Genomic DNA, 18,971 nt, shown 5'->3' with positions numbered 1-18,971 from the left:
GGGAGGGGGCGCTCCAGGCCAGCAGCGAGCGCGCAGCCTGGCTGGCGGCCCCGCGCGGCTTCCGGGCGCCTCCCCGGCGGCCGCTAGCGGCTCTCAGCCCCGCTGTGAACGTGTCCGTAAGTATTCCACCTCCGTGTGGGCGTCAGGGCTTCACCGCTTTTCCCCGGGACACTGGCACGGCAGCGGGGCAGCGGCGCCGAGATGAGCTCCAGCTGAGCCAGTCAGTCAGGGTTGTTTGTTTTTGATATCCCGCATATGAGTGAAATCATCCTATCGGTCTGACTTATTTCAGTTACGTAGCTTGATACTCACGATCTAGCCCTGTTGTCACAAATGGCAGGATCCCATCTTTTTTATGCTAAGGGGTGTAGTCCATGGCACCACGTCTTCATCCAGTCATCAGGTGAAGGATACTTAGGTGCTGCCCAGGCCCTGGCCATTGTGACTAACGCTGCAGTGGACGTAGAGATGCATCTTTATAAATGTTTTCACAATGTTTTCTGGTTAGATCCCCGGAAGAGGAATTGCTGGGTGGCTCTATTCTTCATATTCGTATAGCTTCCTTTTGGTTAATGTTTGCATGGGATCTCTTTTTCCATTCTTTTACTCCCTACCTTTTTCTATCATTAGATCTTTAGTGAGTTTCTTTAGAGTGTAGACTGTATATGTTCAAATTATTTTTAAATATATTTTTTATTGATTTCAGAGAGAACGAGAGACGGAGCGAGAGATAGAAACATCATTGATGAGAGAGAATCATTGATCGGTTGTCTGCTGCACGTCCCCTACTGGGGACCAAGCCTACAACCTGGGCATGTGCCCTGGACTGGAATTGAACCCCAGGACTCTGCAGCCCACAGGCCGCCGCTCTACCCATTGAGCCAAACCAGCTAGGGCTCGAATCATTTTTTTTAAATCCATTCTGTCAATCACTGCCTTTTGATTAGTTTAATCCATTTACATTGAAATAATTACTGATGAGAAGGAATTACTGCCATTTTGCTGTTTTTAAAAAAATGTCCTTCTAGCCCTGCTGATGTGACTCAGAGGTTGAATGTCAACCTATGAACCAGGACGTTATGGCTTGATTCCTGGTCAGTGCATATGCCGGGTTGCCGGCTGGATCCCTAGTGTGCGGGCGTGCAGGAGGCAGCCGATCCATGATTCTCTCTCATCATGGATGATTCTCTCCCTCTCCCTTCCTCTCTGCAATCAATTAAGAAGAAAAAGTTCTTCCACCTACAACCAGAACCAAAGTCCCTCCCTCCCCGCTGACTTCCCTCCCTCCCCGCAGACCCGGCTTTCCTAGAGGGCAGTGTTTCCCAAAGTGTGGTACGCGTACCCCCAGGGGTACGGGAAGAGTTTGGTGGGGGTATGCATTGCACCGGAGTTTGGTGGGGATATGCACTGCACCGTGCTTAGCTGCGGCCAATTCTACATTCTCATGAGTACGAGGGGTACTCAGTGTTACGAAAATTATAGAAGGGGTACACATATGTCAAAAGTTTGGGAAACACTGCTACAGGGAACCAAAGAACCTGGGCTTACTGAGACCTCCGCCATCACCCCCTTTCCGAGCGGAGGTCTGCTGCCCAGGAAGCCCTGTGCTGACCCCTCGCCGCATCAATGGGCAGGCTCTTTGCTTAGAACTTGCCCTTTGGAGCTCCCATTCCTGTTCCCCATCCCCCTTTCAGCCCGAATCCCCTTGAACTAGTGATAGCAGAGAGCAGGGTCTCTGGACCAGGGCCACCAGGACCCTGGGGAAGGATGGGCAAAGCAAGTGAAAAGGCCACCGAGCCAGTCCTATGAAGATGCTTTTCCTAGCCCGAGCTGTGCTGGGTTGTGCACAACTCCCACTAGTCCACAGCTCTGCCAAGCGAGCACGGGCAGTGCCTGGTGAGTTCTCATGTTTCTGTGGAGAAAGAGAGCTTGGAGCTTGCAGTCTGCCATTCTGGGGAGGATGGTTTTAACCTAGGAAATTGGCAATGATAAGCAAACAGCAAACATGGGAAATTTATAGAGTTTTGGGAAACTCGCCCTGTCATCCATGTTGGTGACTGCTGGGAGCAGCATGTATGTGTGTGCATGTACAATAGTATGTATATGTGTGTGGCGTCTACACATAGGTATACGTGTACTGGTACTCATGTTTGTATGTACAGAGACATGGTATCTGGAAAGTCTGAAAACCCTGATATCATCTGACATAGAAATCCAACCCCTGGAAGCCGGCTCCGGGAGCTGGTCCCCATGGAAGTGCGGGAGTGCCCCGTGCGCCCCGTTTGTGATGAAGGCCCTGCCCACCCAGCGCTGAGACGCCTCGCGCCCACTGAAACTCGCGCTGGGAAACATACTTATTTCCATTAACTTGTGCTAATTATTTAAGAAATCTCTTAAGGCCAACAGCTTAAAAATTACCCGACCTCCCTCACTCCAGCCGTTGCCCCTCCCCAGACCCTTCCTACCCCGCCCCGCCCGCCCATCCTCCCCCCCTTGCCCCCCGCGTCCCCCAACACCCCCCCCCCCCGCCGGCCCTGCCCCTCCGCCCGCCCCCGGGCCCGCGCGCTCCGGGCTCCCGCCCCCAGCTCCGCCGCCCGGAGCGCCGGCGGACGGCCCAGCCGGTGGCCGCGAGGCCCCTCCCCGCGCCGCGGAGGAAGCGGAGGCGGCGGCGGAGCCCTCGCCGCGCTCATGGCGTCACCGGGGTGAGTCCGCGCTCGGGCCAGGCCGGGGGCCGCGCCGGGCGGGTGGGCGAGGCGGGGGCGGCCTCCCTCCCCGGCCTCCTGCGCGGCCCCGCGGACCCCGGCGACCTTGGGGCCGCGGCGGCGGGCCGGGCGAGGGGGAGGGGAGCGCCCCGCTGTGGCCTCGGTGGGTTCGCTCCGGGCGGCGGGGAAGCGGCCCGGACGCCCCAGGGCAGCGGCCAGGCGGGGACCCCGCGCGCCGGCCCGCCTGGCCCCGCCTGGCCCCGCGCAGAGCGGAACCGGTGCGCCGAGGCCTGTGGGCGGCCGCCCCCGTCTGACTCCCCTCCCTCTGCCACTCCGCGTCAAACTGTTCTTTCCTCTGGAAGCCATGGTGACAGAGTTGGCCGATTTTAAGAAACCCTCCTTGCCAAATGAAGCCTCATGCATGCGTTAGGGTCACTTTATTTGGGGAATCCAGTCGGTGAGCCGGGAGTACCGTCCCTCCGGCTCCGGGAGGGGAGACTAGACTCAAGGTCATGGCTGGAGCGGGCAGAGTCGTCCTTTGACCGTCACCCACCTGCCCAGGGGTTCAGACCTGGTGCGTGTGACCTGGAACAAGTGGTGCATCTCTCACCCCTCTGGCCTGTGCAGGTGCGGCTGCGGGTGCGAGCCTGCCCCGCGGGTGGAGGTGGGGGCCAGGCCTGGGGGATGAGCGGTGGGGGAGCTGCCCCCCCCCCCCTTCCCGTGACAGGCTCTGACCAGCTGTCCCGGCACTCCCCGCCGTACCGGCTGCCTCTCGGCCTGGGGAGCAGTGGTCAGAGGGGCCAGTACTTTGAGCTCATAAATGGATAAACAAGGGCCCATCCCTCAGAAGGCCGTGCTGATTCACCCCGGAGGGTCAAGGTCCCCTGGGCCAGCCCTCAGGCAGGGCAGCGGCAGGTGTCTGAGCCTGGGTGGGGAAGCCATGAAGCCTGGTAGAAAGGGATGGTGCCTCTGGCATCTAGGCCCTCTCCTTGCAGGCATGGTCAGGAGGGGACTAAGGGCCAGGCGGGCGTGCCCTTCTGTGGGGCCGTGGGCCCTGTGCCGTGGGCCCTGCGCCGTGTCCGTGTAGAAAGTGGCATTAGTGCAGACTTGATGTTTGCATTACAACTACTTGTGAATGAGCCCGCCAGTCTGAAGTTGGTACAAATCTGTAAGTGCCCATTGCAAACCTGCGTCACAAAACCTTCAATGCACGCTATGCTGTTTTGTAAAGAGAACTGTGCCCTCATGCTGTATACAGGTCTGGGGCAGTCCACCCTTCCAGGTGTCTGTTCTGCAGGCTTCGCTGACAGTCAGAGTTCAGCCTGGGAGACGTGGCTTCCTCAGATCCTCTGCCCTGTTGCCTCCAGCTGACCAGCAGCTGCTCTGTCTCCTGAAGTCGGTGCTATGGGAGCAGTGCAGGGCCCCAGGGCACGGATGGGAAGGGCAGTGTGGTTTCTGCTGGTTGTTCATAGAGGAACTGTCAAGCCCTTCGCGGTGCTTTTGCATGTAGTAAGTCACTGAATCTTCACCACAACCCTATCCTTAATCCTGTTTTTATCTCCATTATACAGGTTAGGAACCTGAGGCCTAACTAAGCATTTTAAGTTAAAACTTGGTGTAGAACAACCACATTGAGGAAGGTTGGTTTATATTTGGTTAATGAAGCACCAACAAAAACGTCGGACTCTGTATTTTGTTTTGACCAGAGTGCTCTGGGTGAAGCTGAAGTGAGGATGTGTTCTCGCTCTTCGTTGGTGTCAGAAGCTGTATGAGAAAAGCGCTTGTCCCATCGGTTATGGCTTTACAAAAGTTGGCTGAAAGGCAATAACTTAGAAGTGGCTATTTCCTTTAAAGAAGGATTCCCACCAAGGCTGAGCTTTCTGAGACCCACCTTGAGTGTCCGTGCCCGTGCCCAGGACGGCCTTTCCTGTTGTGGTTCAGATGTGGTGGTTCTGTAGATTCTCTACATTGTAGCCCTTTTTTGGTTTGTTCTTTCCCCATTGATTTTTAGAGAGAGTAGAAGGGGGCGAGAGGAGAAAGAGAGAGAAACATCGATTGAGGGAGACACAGAGATTGGTTGCTGCCCCCACACATCCCACTGGTCACAATCGGACACCTGCAACCTGGGTACATGCCCTTGACCGGGAATGGAACCCAGAGCCTTCGCAGCAGAGGCTGATACTCTAGCCCAGACCAGGGACAGGGTTATATTGTAGCTTTTCTTTTTATTGCTATATTGTAGCTTTTCATAAAATTGTTAGTTGCCTAATTTTATTTTTTAAAATATGTTTTTATTGAGACAGAAAGGGAGAGGGATTAAGAGAAACACTGATGAGAGAGAAACATCATCTATTGGCTGCCTCCTGCACGCCCCCACAGGGGATGGAGCCCGCAACCTGGGTATGTGCCCTGACCAGGAATCGAACCGACGGCCTCCTGGTTCCTGGGTCGATGCTCAGCCGCTGAGCTACACCGGCCGGGCTAGTTGCCTTATTTTTATTTTATTTAAAAAAAATATATTTTATTGATTTTTAACAGAGAGGAAGAGAGAGGGATAGATAGTTAGAAACATCGATGAGAGAGAATCATCAATCAGCTGCATCCTGCACACCCCCTATTGGGAGATGTGCCCACAACCAAAGTACATGCCCTTGACCGGAATCGAACCTGGGACCCTTCACTCTGCAGGCCTATGCTCTATCCATTGAGCCAAACCAGTCTCGGCATAGTTGCCTTATTTTTAAAATTAAGTAATACGTGTGCCTGGAACACTATTCAAAAGGTATGAAAGGGAATTAGATGAAAATTCAGGGCCCCCTGCACCTGTTCCTTGCTGAGACTTGGTCTAAGCCAGAATGCAGTATGGAGTGTTCCTGCCTCTTCTCCTGGATTTATAGATGTTTGTACATCGAGAATGGGAGCCTTTTTTAAAAAAAATTTTTATTTTATTTTATTGATTTTTTACAGAGAGGAAGGAGAGAGGGATAGAGAGTTAGAAACATCGATGAGAGAGAATCATTGACCAGCTGCCTCTTGCACACCCCCTACTGGGGATGTGCCCACAACCAAGGTACATGCCCTTGACTGGAATCGAACCCGGGACCCTTCGCTCCACAGGCCGATGCTCTATCCACTGAGCCAAACCGGTTTCAGTGAGAATGGGAGCCTTTTGTCATTTGTGTCACAAATGCTTTTGTCCATCTGTCATTTGCCTTTTGAGCATACCACACTCTGAGGTTTTAAGTCTTTACTCTTTAATTTCAGTGCATTTTTTGTTTCATTTTCTAATTTGACTCTTAGACTCATTGGCATTGACTTTGGTGAACGCAGCATTAGGGATTCCCTTTATTCCTCCAGGCTGTTGTGAGAGAGTGTGTAGAAGATGCTGTGCTGGGACCAGACCCTCCATTGGCCAGACTCTCGCAGACCAGCTCTGCACCTCCAGTGCCGGGGCCTGGGTCTCATGTCGCTCGCTGCAGAGTTTGTCCTCCTTCCTTCCTGTTCTTTCTAAGCAATGAAACAAGCCGTAGAGTTAGTCCTGAGTATTGTCAGTTCATGGAATGACCTGCAGCAACGTGACTAGATTGAAAGAAGATGGGTTAATATGTTGAGTATTTTTCAAAGAGCAAAGGCCTTTGTACGTCTGTGTTCTGTAGTCGTGTGTTTGGAATCAGGCACAGATATTGAGAGTATTAGTGGTTTTCAAACACTGCTGTGCTGAAAGCCCCCTCGCCCACGCTGAGGCCGTTGGAAGGGCTGTTGTTTGCTTTTGGTCTGGTCATCTGTGAACGGCCTGAGGAGCGCCCTCTGCTCAAGGTTTCTGTGACCAACCAAGTACCAGGCCTGGGGGGCCGAACAGCAGACCTTTATCTCTTGCAGATCACGCTGCAGGCTGGTTTGGTTTGTAGGCACCCGCCTTCTTGCTGTGGCCTGTCCTGAGCCCGCAGGCAGAGAGCGGCCCAAGGGAACTCCACTCGCATTGACAGGGCAGCCCCTATGACCGCTTTTGATCCTGGGCGATGCCCGCTTTCTCCAGATAGTCACAGTGGGTTATGGCTCCAGCATGGGGACTTGCAGTACACAACTCAGGCACTGGAAGCAGAGTTGTCAGTGAAAAGCACTAGATGGCCCTAGCTGGTTTGGCCCAGTAGAGTGTTGGCCTGAAGCCCAAAGGGCCCAGGTTTGATTCCAGTCAAGAGCACATACCTTTTTAAAAATATATATATTTTATTGATTTTTTTTTTTACAGAGAGGGATAGAGAGTTAGAAACATCAATCAGCCGCCTCCTGCACATCTACTACTGGGGATATGCCTGCAACCAAGGTACATGCCCTTGATCAGAATTGAACCTGGGACCTTTCATTTCGCAGGCCGACGCTCTAACCACTGAGCAAACCAGTTAGGGTGGGCACATACCTTTGTTGCAGGTTCCTCCCCAGCCCAGGCCCTGGTCAGGGATCGTGCAGGAGGCAACCCATGGATGTGTTTCTCTCACATCCATGTGTCTCTCTGTCTTTCTCTCTCTTTTCCATTCTCCCTAATAATCAGGGGTGGGGTGGGGGTGGGGAATATCCTTGGAAAATATCCTCAGGTGAGGATTGACAAAAAGCACTGGATGAAAGTGAGGTTTTATTGCTGTTCTCCCCTGGCTGTAAATACCTGCCCTCAGGGGAACTCTTTAACCCATCCTGCTGTTTCCTTTGTGAAGGTTGTTTTCTGTCCTTATTACAAAAGCAGTGTATGTTCTTTGCAGAAGAGTGAGAAGGCAGACTCCCCTGTGTACTAGCAGTAGTCCAGATGAAGTCAGGTTCTTAGTGCACAGTGACCAGTATGGGGACTGGGACACCTCAGAGAGGGCAGTGGGGACCCACGGAACGTACTGGCATAACCAATGCGGGTCCTGAAATTTCGGGGGGGGGGGGGGGTGGAGATTGGGGACTGGTGCACACAGCAGTCGTTTTGCTGGTGGATTAAGCAGAGCTTGACTGCGAATATTTTTAATTTTAATTTAAAAAAAATATGTTTTATTGATTTTTTACAGAGAGGAAGGGAGAGAGATAGAGAGCCAGAAACATACATGCCCTTGACCGGAATTGAACCCGGGACCTTTCAGTCCGCAGACCAACGCTCTACCACTGAGCCAAACCGGTTTTGGCACAGCATCGTTTTTAATAGCCCTTTCAATTTTATTAAATAAGTACATGATTCTATTTAAAGACTTCAAATAAGACAGAATACACATACTATACCCAGAAATACCTAACCTCTATTTTAAACATTTTATTTAGAAGTAATTACTGCTTATAAAGAAATTATAAAAATAAAAATTCCCCTTATCAAGAGTGTCCTAGCCCAGCTGGTATGGCTCAGTGGTTGAGCATTGACCTATGAATAGGAGGTCAGGATTTGATTCCTGGTCAGGGTTTGATTCCCGGTCAGGAACATGCCTGGGTTGTAGTCTCGAGGGTTCGATCTCTACTGTGGGGCATGCAGGAAGCAACCAATCAATGATTCTCTCTCATTGATGTTTCTATTTCTCTTCTTCTCCCTTCCTCTCTGAAGTCAATAAAAATATATATTTTTAAAAAGAGTGGCCTATTCTTGACATTTTAGTTCATTTGCCATTGTCATTTGTCATTCTCTCGCTGTCTCTATGTGTATGCATATAAGTTACACATGTGTGCCATTTTTAAAAAGCATAAGAGGGTAATTTGCATACATCAGCCTTTATCCCTGAATCTATGTACTATGTGTCTATGTACTATGAATAGGGATGTTCTTTTTTGTTGTTGTTGTTATTTTTTTACATTTTTAAAATTAAATTATTATCTGTGTACATATTTTAACATTGCCCCCACCTCCCATACATACCCTCCCTCCCCAGAGTTTTGTGTCCATTGGTTGTACTTATATGCATGTACACAAGTCCTTCGGTTGATCTATTATCTCCCCCAGATCTCCCTACCCTACCTGCTGTAATTTGACAGCCTGCTTGTTGCTTTACTGTCTCTATATCTATCTTTTGGTTCATCAGTTTATAATGTTCTTTATTATCCATAAATGAGTGAGGTCATGTGGTGTTTCTCTTTCATTGACTGGCTTATTTCACTCAGCATGATGTTCTCCAATTCCATCCAGGTTGCTGCAAATGATGAGAATTCCTTCTTTTTTATGGCAGCATAGTATTCCATTGTGTAGATGTACCATAGTTTTTTTATCCAATCATCTGCTGACGGGCACCTACAGGCTGTTTCCAAATCCTAGCTATTGTAGATTGTGCTGCTATGAACATAGGGGTGCATATATCCTTTCTGATTGGTGTTTCTAATATAGGGATCTTCTTACACAACCAGAGCACAGTTGTCAACATCATAAACTTAACATGGACAGCTCCCATATTTCAATTTGGCCGGTAGACCCTAAAGCTTCTCCTCCTGTTTCAAGATCCAATGGAGGGTGAGGTGTGCGTTTTGTTTTCCCGCCTCCACAGCACTGATCCGGCCCATCCCTCAGTACTTTCTGTTCGTGTCAGGACTCTCATACTTTGGGAAAATGCAGTTTCCTCCCCACCTGGCATGAAGTTTCACTTCGGCTTTGTCCTCATGATTCCATCGGGGTTTAGCCTTCGCCACAGCCCTCCTTTCTCTGGGTGACGGGGTTCTCTCCCTGGTACCTGGCAGGCCATCTAGGAGATGGTGCGAGGCTGGGCAGACACCTCTTCCCTGCCGCGTTCCTCCCGAACTGGGTGTCTCGGTGTCCCGGCTTGTGATCTGCACGTGCTGCCCTTCCAGCCGCCACAGCTCCCGGGGGCATCCTGCCATGACACGCGTCCTCGTCCCCGTGGGCTCCTCTGCCCATTGTCTGAGTGCACTCACCGATTCCTGTGTTTCAGTGGCTTTTAATTAATTACCGTATTTAATGTTGTTCGTGCTCAGATTTTCCCAGATGTCACAGTGGGACCCCTTCAGGCTGGCTGCTGTGTCCTGTGATATGCCCTAGAGTTAATTAATTAATTTATTTATTTTGAGCACTTTGTGTTTTCTGAAATTAGGTACTTAGGCTCATCCGGTTCTTCCTCTGCCCCAGGTCTGGCACCAACCATTTCTTCACGGAGAGTGGGTGCCTGTTAGTGAAGAACGACTGAGGTGTGCTTGTGTGCTCATTGTTGTGTGGCCCTGTCAGTGGATAGAGCTAGGAAATCCACACGTGTGTTTGCACACACAGACATAAGTGCACACAGCATGTAGGCAGGGATCACGAGGTCACTCGTGGACCTGCAATCGAGGCTCCGTGAATCCTGTGTCTGACTTCTTCCACTCCTCGTCTGTGTGTCTGTCTTCAGCTGAGGGCCCTGGCTCCTGACCAAGTCAGCACGTTTACTCATCCCCATGACACACCTGAAGTAGGGATTCTGAAGTGGACTGTGCTTCTCACACCTTCTCAGGAGTTAGGACCACCCTCCCTGCCCACCCTGTCCACTGCGGGCAAACCTCTGCTCGCCTGTGTCTACTGCAGATAAGTTGTTGTCGCTCTGCGCACACTCTCGCCTGAGTTACCCCCAACACCATTCCACAACATTTTTTTAAAAAAATATTTTATTTATTGATTTCAGAGAGGAAGGGAGAGGGAGAGGGCGATAGAAACATCAGTGATGAGAGAGAATCATTGATCAACTGTCTCCTGCATGCCCACGCTTGGGATCAAGCCCACATCCCGGGCATGTGCCCTGACCGGGAATCAAACTGTGACCTCCTGGTTCATAGGTCCACACTCAACCACTGAGCCACACCAACTGGGCTCCATAACATCTTATTCAACATGGCTTTGTCTACAAAATGAGATCCATAGAATACTTTGTAATGGTAGCAGAATAAGAGGTACACAGAACTCCCTGTTATTGGACTTTGCTTTTAAAATGTGTCCAGTTGTTTGCTGTGATATGTAAAGCTGGCATCAACATCTTTGTAACTAAATCTTAATTATCTCCTTAGGGTGGAAGTGGAGTTACTGGTCAGAGGGTATGTATGATTTCATGTCTTGTATGGCTCCTGGTTTTTGAGAGGGCTGGTTTTCCAGGCCCGTGTCCCTTGGTGTGGCTACACACCAGAACCACCGAGGGCACTTTCAGAAGCAGCGATGCCTGGCCCAGACTCAGAGCCTCTGAGAATCTGGTTTTGAGGATCTGGGGCGCGATCAAGATTTGTTGTTTTTAAAGGCTCCCCAAGAGATTTTTATATGCAGCCAATGTGATATTTCACTACTTTAATTTTGATGCTCTTCTGAAATTCTTTCAGACAGTCAGATTCAGGAGACGTGGCCCCTGAAATAAAAGCCTCTGAGAGACCAGCAGCCGTGGCCATTGCAGGTAAGGGTGCCCGGCCCCCTGCAGCAGACACTCGCGTTCCTCTGTCCCTTTGGGATGCTCTCCCAGCGCCGCCCTGGCGGGGGTCATGCACCTAAAAATTAAATAAACATAGGCTTTGTTTTTTCTTTCACTGAATATTTCATCGAGGAATCCTTTGAACTTCTCTTTTATATTCAAGCTAGGATTCAGTTTTATTTTTATTTATTTATTTATTTATTTTACAGAGAGTAAAGGGGAGGGATAGAGAGTTAGAAACATCCATGAGAGAGAACCATTTATCAGCTGTCTCCTGCACACCCCTACTGGGGATGTGCCCGCAACCAAGGTACATGCACTTGACCAGAATCGAATCTGCAATTCTTCAGTCCACAGGTGAACGCTCTATCCGCTGAGCTAAACCAGTTAGGGCAGGATTTAGTTTTAAACAGGTGATATCACGCTGTTCAGCAGGATGTGTCTGTCCATCAGTCCGGTGTGACCACATCATAACTGCCGCCTGAGACCCGTCTGGAGTGACTGACCAGTCTCTAAGCTGGCGTCCATGAGGGGAAAGGTGTATGTTTTTGGGACCACAGGTATATCTTGGAATTGTCCTGGGCTGGTGGGCTGTAACTGCCCCTCGTGACTTAAGCTTTAAGGAGTGGCCACACTCCAGACATGTTCATTTCTCCTAGTAACTCATTTTGGATGTATCTTTCATAGATTTAGTGTGTCTCCAAATGAATGTTTTTTATTGGATATTAATAGTGTTACACAAAAATGACTCCACAAAGTATGCACACAAGTTTGGATCAGTCACATTGTTTTATTGTATAAATTCAAACCAATATTTATTCAGTGAGATACCACCTGACACCCACTTGAGTGGCAACTATAAAAAACAAACAGAAAAGAACCACTGTTGGCCAAGATGTGGAGCAACTGGAACCCTCGTGCCCTGTGGTGGGAATGTAAAGGGGTGGCTGCTGTGGATACAAGCAGGCTCAAGGGGCTGGGCGGGAGATGTGGAAAACTGCTTCATGGGGACCGAGCCTTCCTTTCAGGGGATGGGAATGTTTGGAGATGGTAGACAAGAAGTGGAGGTGACTGTGATGAGTGCCACAGAATCATTCACTATAAAATGGTTTTCCCTTTTTTGTTAAATACATGTGTTAACCATTTCTAAGTGTACAGTTCAATGGCATTATATGCGTTCACATTGTACTGTGCCTATCAGCACCATTCATCCCATAACTTTGCTCACCCTGTAATAAGAAATTCTATACCTATTAAACCGTAACTCCCCCTCTTGGCCCCCAACCCTGGCACCCACCATTATATTGGGTCGGCAGCTAAGTAATTGCGGATTTTTTAAAGAAAATCAAAGACAATTTTTTCATGGAACTAAATAACTTTATTCTGTAATGTATTGCCCATTTTGATCAATGACCTTTTGCCATCTTTCAGGCAGCATCATAATCCCACGTCCAAAAAACTTCTGGTTTTTATTAGCAAAAAACTGAATCAGGTACGATTTGACATCATCATCATTATTGAAATTTTTACCATTCAAGGAGTTTTGTAAAGATCGAAACAAAAAGTAATCAGATGGTGCAAGGTCAGGACTATATGGTGGATGTGGCAAAACATCCCAACCAAGCTCCATTAATTTTTGCCGAGTGACCAAAGATGTGTGTGGCCTTGCATTGTCATGATGGAATACAACACCTTTTCGATTTGTCAATTCGGGCCGCTTTTCTTCAACTGCATTGTTTAATTTTGTTAGTTGTTCAATGTAGACATCAGAATTGATCGTTCGGTTGGGTGGTAAGAGTTCAAAGTAGACAATTCCTTTGTAATCCCACCAAACTGATAACAAAACCTTCTTTTGATGAATATCAGCTTTTGATGTTGTTTGAGTTGGTTCACCTGGCCTGCTCCACGATCTTTTCCACTTGATATTGTTGTAAACAACCCATTTTTCATCGCCAGTTATCAGTCGTTTTAAAAATGGATCATTTTCATTACGTTTCTTTAGCAAATTGCAGCTGCTAATGCGTTGCGTTAACTGTGATTCTTTAATTTCGTGAGGAACCCATGTATCGAGTTTTAAAACACAGCCAACTTGTTTTAAGTGATTTTCAATGCATGTATGTGATACATGAAGCTTCTCTGCAATCTCACGTGTTGTACTGTGACAGTCCAAATTGATTATTGCTTTGATTCGGGCGTCATCAACTTCAACTGGACGACCAGAGCGTTTTTCATCTTTGAGTGAAAAATCACCAGAACGAAATTTGGCAAACCAATTTTGACACTGCCGTTCTTTTAAGGCTTCGTCACCATAAACAGCATATAACTTTTTATGAGCTTGCGATGCGTTTTTCCCTTTGAGGAAATAAAAAAGCAAAATATGACGAAAATGTTCCTTTTGATTTTCCATTTTTTAACGAACGCCAAACGAAAACTACAAAACAGATCAAAAAACTTTTTTTACTGATTAACAGCTGAATAGCCAACTATCAAATAACAAAATGTGTTTTACATTTGTACTACGTCTGCAAACCTAAAAATTCAACTGAAGCCATATATGTGTGAAACCCACAATTACTTACTTGCCGACCCAAGTACTTTCTGTCTGTACTGTAGGTCCCTCCAGTGAGGGACTCTTAGCAGTATTTGTCTGGTTTTGACTGGCTTTCTTCCTTCAGCATCAGGTTCCTCCATGCTGCAGCATTTTGCAGAACCTGCCATTGTAGATACAGACCCATGTTGTTTATCCGTGTGTCATTGATGGACATGTGGCTGCTCCTATGTCTTAGCTCTTGTGAATAACCATATCAGAGCACAGTGTGTCAGTGTCTGGAGGTGTCCCCGGCATGGGACTGCTTGGACATGTGACCGCTCTAACTTGCTGCCTAGACTCAACGCGTATGTGTTTTTCTTCCAGATCTGGAATGGAAAGAAATGGAAGGAGATGACTGCGAGCTTCAGTATGGAGGTAGAAGCCCTGGGGTTTGGTGATGGGTGTTGGGGGCAGGGGTAGGGAATGGGCAAAGGGTAACCTAAGTGCGATTTTATGTGTTGAACAGTCGGGAGTACTTGCTGTCTTAGAAACACAGGGCTCTGAGTGCAGCTTAAACTGACTGGTGTGAGTCCTGGCACCTGGTTTGATTGACACGCCTTTTCCTTGGCTTTTATAGATGGTATGAATGAGGCTCAGGACAGTGACTTTCCAACAGGTATGTGCTTTCTTTATCGGGCGTTTCTGCTCTCTGCTCCACGTCCTTTTCCGCGGAAGGAAATAGCATTACTGCTGCTGGCTGCATCAAACTCACCCAGGAGCCCTTCATATCAACTCACGTGTGCTTCTGCGGGAAACAAGCCCTGGGATCTGTCCCTGTAGAGAGGGACGTAGTGAGCTGGCACTTTGGATGTTTTTGTTTTTTAAAAAAATATATTTCATTGACTTTTTACAGAGAGGAAGAAAAAGGGATAGAGAGTTAGAAACATCGATGAGAGAGAATCATCGATCAGCTGCCTCTTGCACACTCCCTACTGGGGATGTGCCCGCAACCAAGGTACATGCCCTTGACCGGAATCGAACCTGGGACCTTTCAATCTGCAGGCCGACGTTCTATCCACTGAGCCAAACCTGTTTGGGCTCAGATGTTATTTTTAACGAGTTCTCCGAGGGACTCTAAAGCCCAGCCAGTCTGTGCACCACTCGTGTGGCTGTTGCTTCAGTCACAGACGGCAGAGGGCCACACACAGGGCAGGAGTGGGCGTATAAATAGGCTTGTTTGTGCTGGCTGTTCCCTGCTACACTTCACTACTTAAGAAATAATAACTGTGAGGGCCGGTACCGGTTTGGCTCAATGGATAGAGCGTCGGCTTGGGGACTGAAGGGTCCCGGGTTCGATTCCGGTCAAGGGCATGTACCTTGGCTGTGGGCTGGGCGGGAGATGTGGAAAACTGCTTCATGGGGACCGAGCCTTCCTTTCAGGGGATGGGAATGTTTGGAGATGGTAGACAAGAAGTGGAGGTGACTGTGATGAGTGCCACAGAATCATTCACTATAAAATGGTTTTCCCTTTTTTGTTAAATACATGTGTTAACCATTTCTAAGTGTACAGTTCAATGGCATTATATGCGTTCACATTGTACTGTGCCTATCAGCACCATTCATCCCATAACTTTGCTCACCCTGTAATAAGAAATTCTATACCTATTAAACCGTAACTCCCCCTCTTGGCCCCCAACCCTGGCACCCACCATTATATGATCCAAACAAGGTCAGCACACACCCCAGGAGGGGGTGTGCAAGAGGCAGCTGATCGATGACTCTCTCATCGATGTTTCTAACTCTCTATCTCTCTCCCTTCCTCTCTGTATAAAATCAATAAAATATATTAAAAAAACAAAAAACAAAAACAAAAAAACAGTGTGAGGGCTTCACTGCTGCTGAGTGCAGGGAGCTGCCTTCTGGGCATCCAGCCGCTCACCCAGGTGGCTGCTTTGGTCTTGGTGCTGCTGAGCCTGTAGTTCCCGAGAAGCAGCTACGTAGACGTCTGCATGTGGCCTTGGAGGCCTGTCCTCACCCCTCCAGTCCCACGTGTCTGCCTGTGCTGGGACTGAGTGGTATGATGCATGTGTGTCTGCGCCTCAGGGGCCCAGGGTGTCCTGCTCTTGGCAGAGCCACCTCCGCCATGCTGGCTCCCCTTCCTGCCTCTGCTCTGGGCGCCACCCTCTCGGCCGAGCACTTACATCTTCCTTTCCCTCCACAGTGGAGAGGAGCCGGCTGCAGGAAATGCTGTCGCTATTGGGACTGGAGGCACACCAGGCCCAGAAACTGAGCCTGCAGGACGCCCTGCAAATCAGCAGTGACAGTGTGAGGAACTGGGCGCCTCAGGCTCCCAGAGACCTGCCCTGGGCCTTCCTGAGGAGGCTGCAGGCCCGCAGCGCCGAGGCCCGGAGCACCACGGTGCTGGCCTCGCCTGTGGATGCCCGGCCCACGGAGAAGGAGGGCCAGATGGAGGAGGAGGTCATCTACTGGGACACAGCCGATGACATCTCTGCGGACATCTACTCCTTCTCAGAGCTGCCCACGCCCGACACGCCCGTGAACCCCCTGGACCTGCTCTGTGCCTTGCTGCTCGCCTCCGATGGATTCCTGCAGCAGGAGATCGTGCTGAGGATGTCTCTCTGCCAGTTTGCACTCCCACTCGTTCTGCCTGACTCGGAGCACCAGTCCCACACCTTCCTGCTCTGGGCCATGCGGGGCGTCGTGCGGACGTGGTGGGCTCAGCCCCCGAGGGGCGTGGGCAGCCTCAGGGAGGACAGTGTGGTCCTGGCCCGGACACCCGCCTTCGCCTTCGTGCGCATGGAGGTCAGCAGCAACTCCAAGTCCCAGCTGCTCAACGCTGTGCTCAGCCCGGGCCACAGGCAGCGAGACTGCTTCTGGCACCGAGACCTGAGCCTGGGCACCAGCCCCCGGGAGATCTCAGACGGGCTGGTGGAGGTCTCCTGGCTCCTTCCCAGCGGCAGGGAGGACCTGGACCTTTGCCCGGAACCCGTGGCCTTTCTGAACCTCAGAGGTGACATTGGGTCTCACTGGCTGCAGTTTAAGCTCTTGACAGAGGTCTCCTCGGCTGTGTTCATCCTGACCGACAACATCAGCAAGAAGGAGTACAAGCTGCTGTCCTCCATGAAAGGGTCGGCCACCAAGTACTACTTCATCCTGAGCCCCTACCGTGGGAAGCGCAACTCCAACCTGCGGTTCCTGAACCGGCTGACCCCCGTGCTGAGGATGGACCACTCCCACGTGCTGGTCAAGGTCAGCAGCACGGACGGCGCCCGCTTCACGCGCAGGGTCCGCGCCATCGTGGCGAGTGTGGCCCGGTCCCCCTGCAGGAGGGTGTCTGTGGAGGACATGGCCCAGGCCGCCCGCAGGTTGGGGCTGAAGGTGGACGAGGACTGCGAGGAGTGCCAGCGGGCGAAGGAGCGGATGGAGCACATCACTAGGAGCATCAGGGACCCCGATGCCTACCGCAGGGAAGAGCTGAGGCTGCAGGGGGAGCCGTGGAGGAAGGCAGCCCGCGTGGAGAGGGAGCTGTGCCAGGCGCAGTGGGCCGGGGACCCCACAGACAAGCGCCTAGCCGAGCTCAGGCAGCGGCTGCTGGAACTCCGCACGCAGCAGAGTGGCCACGACCCTGCGGGAGGCGTGCAGGAGTTCATCGCAGGCATCAGCTGCCCCTCTCTGGGCGAGAGGCAGTATTTCCTGAGGTGGATGGAGTGGGGCCTGGCCTGGGCGGCCCACCCAAGGCCAAGGCAGCTCCCAGAGACTGCTCCAGCCCTGAGACCAAAGCAGGGTGGGGCTGGGGACCGAGAGCCACTCTGGCTGGAGCCCCTGGGGGTGGAGCACTTCCTGCGGGAGATGGGACAGTTTTACGAGGCAGAGAGCTGCCTGGTGGATGCGGGGAAGCTGCCCACAGGGCAGAGGCGATTCACCCACTTCCCGGGCTTAGCCGTGGAGCTGCTGGTGCGGGGGCTGCCCCTGGAGCTGGTGGACGGGAGCACGCGGAGCACCCCCCTGCGCTGGGTCACGGGGCTCCTGCAGGAGCTGCACACGCGCCTGGAGAGAAGGTCACGGCTGGTGGTGCTGTCAGCGCTGGGCGTGCCGGGCACTGGGAAGTCCACTCTTCTCAACACCATGTTCGGGCTTCGGTTTGCCACAGGGAGGGGCCGGGGTCCTCGAGGGGCCCTCATGCAGCTTGTCTCAGTGGCTGAGAGCTTCAGCCAGGACCTGGGCTGTGACCACATCCTGGTCATAGATTCGGGGGGGTTGATAGCGGGCACCCCGGCCACTGCGGGGGAGCGCTTTGAGCTGGAGGCCTCCCTGGCCACTTTGATCGTGGGGCTGAGCGACGTCACTGTGGTCAGTTTAGCGGAAACGAGGGACATCCCACCGGCCATCTTGCATGCCTTCCTGAGGCTGGAGAAAATGGGGCACATGCCCAACTACCAGTTTGTGTACCAGAACCTTCACGACACGTCTGGCCCCGGCCCGAAGCCGCGTGAGAGGAGGCCGCTGTTGGAGTCCCCCTCGGACTCGAGCAGGGCCTGCACTCACATGGACAAGCAGGGAGGCGGCCTCCGGACACTGGCGGACCTGGCCTTCTGTGACCCCGAGAAACAGCACGTCTGGCATGTGCCCGGCCTGTGGCACGGGGCGCTTCCCATGGCCGCCGTGAGCTCGGGGTACAGTGAGGCCGTGTTTGAGCTGAAGAGATGCCTGCTGGAGAACATCAGGAACGGCCTGTCGGAGCCCCACAGGAATATCCAGCAGCTCATTGAGCTGGTGGGACTGCTGTGAGTGTGGCTGCTCAGGGTGTCCATTGGGGCTGGCACCTGAGGCGCCGGTGCCCCGCCCATGGGAGAAGGTAGAAAAGCAGAAGATGGGCCTGGAGTTTCCTGCCCTATTGAGCCGCAGAGGCTGTAGGGATGGAGCGGCTCTGGGTGGGGGATGCATACAGGACTGTGTCTCAGCTCCTTGGGCGGCCTGGAGCGGAGAGGCACTCCCTCTCCATCACGCAGCCGGCACGCAAGTCCCAGGAGGGGTGGGGAAGGGGCCCCAGGAAGCATACAGGCTTCCCTCCAGCCCCATGTTGGTGGGTCCACGCTGTCCGGACAGAGTGCCCATGTGGCAAATCTATTTATTGCCTGACTTGAAGCCCCACCCTGCTGCTCCCACGCCCTGCAGCACCTGGTATACAACTTCCCATGGCAGGAACACGTGTGGGCTCACGTGCCAGCCCCGCCCCCAGACTGTGAGCTCTTTGAGGGCAGGGGCTGTGTTACCCAGCTTTGTCACCCAGGGCCTGGCACACTGCGGGTGCATTAATAAAAGTTTGTGAAACTAACA

The 18,971-nt window shown here is 51.5% G+C and overlaps 1 protein-coding gene across 6 annotated transcripts; it reads left to right on the top strand.

Annotated features, from left to right (window-relative positions):
• The first annotated feature begins 73 nt into the window (after positions 1–73).
• On the top strand, positions 74–18,971 carry URGCP (upregulator of cell proliferation). 6 transcript variants are annotated; one of them, XM_084896310.1, is made up of 6 exons: positions 74–116; positions 10,695–10,721; positions 10,998–11,068; positions 13,998–14,048; positions 14,251–14,289; positions 15,835–18,971. In XM_084896310.1, exons 4-6 carry the CDS (start codon positions 14,015–14,017, stop codon positions 18,420–18,422), a joined length of 2,661 nt encoding a protein of 886 aa, XP_084752436.1. In that variant the 5' UTR covers positions 74–116; positions 10,695–10,721; positions 10,998–11,068; positions 13,998–14,014; the 3' UTR covers positions 18,423–18,971. The 6 variants fall into 6 exon arrangements, with proteins under 6 accessions (XP_084752436.1, XP_084752438.1, XP_084752434.1 ...); XM_084896312.1 differs by lacking the exon at positions 74–116 and adding an exon at positions 2,556–2,702 and having other exon boundaries at positions 11,002–11,068; XM_084896308.1 differs by lacking the exon at positions 74–116 and adding an exon at positions 2,559–2,702.

The sequence above is a fragment of the Pipistrellus hanaki genome (genome assembly GCF_964339955.1).
Source record: "Pipistrellus hanaki genome assembly, chromosome: 10".
Lineage (NCBI taxonomy): Eukaryota > Metazoa > Chordata > Mammalia > Chiroptera > Vespertilionidae > Pipistrellus > Pipistrellus hanaki.
This window is presented reverse-complemented; position numbering and strand designations above follow the sequence as displayed.

Bases quoted from the DNA above. Each gene is read 5' to 3' on its own strand.
- URGCP (XM_084896307.1), top strand. From the start codon at position 4,107: ATGGGAGCAGTGCAGGGCCCCAGGGCACGGATGGGAAGGGCAGTGTGG. The intron at 11,069-13,997 runs GTAAGGGTGCCC...TTTTTCTTCCAG, and splicing joins AGCAGCCGTGGCCATTGCAG to ATCTGGAATGGAAAGAAATG. The intron at 14,290-15,834 runs GTATGTGCTTTC...TTCCCTCCACAG, and splicing joins GGACAGTGACTTTCCAACAG to TGGAGAGGAGCCGGCTGCAG.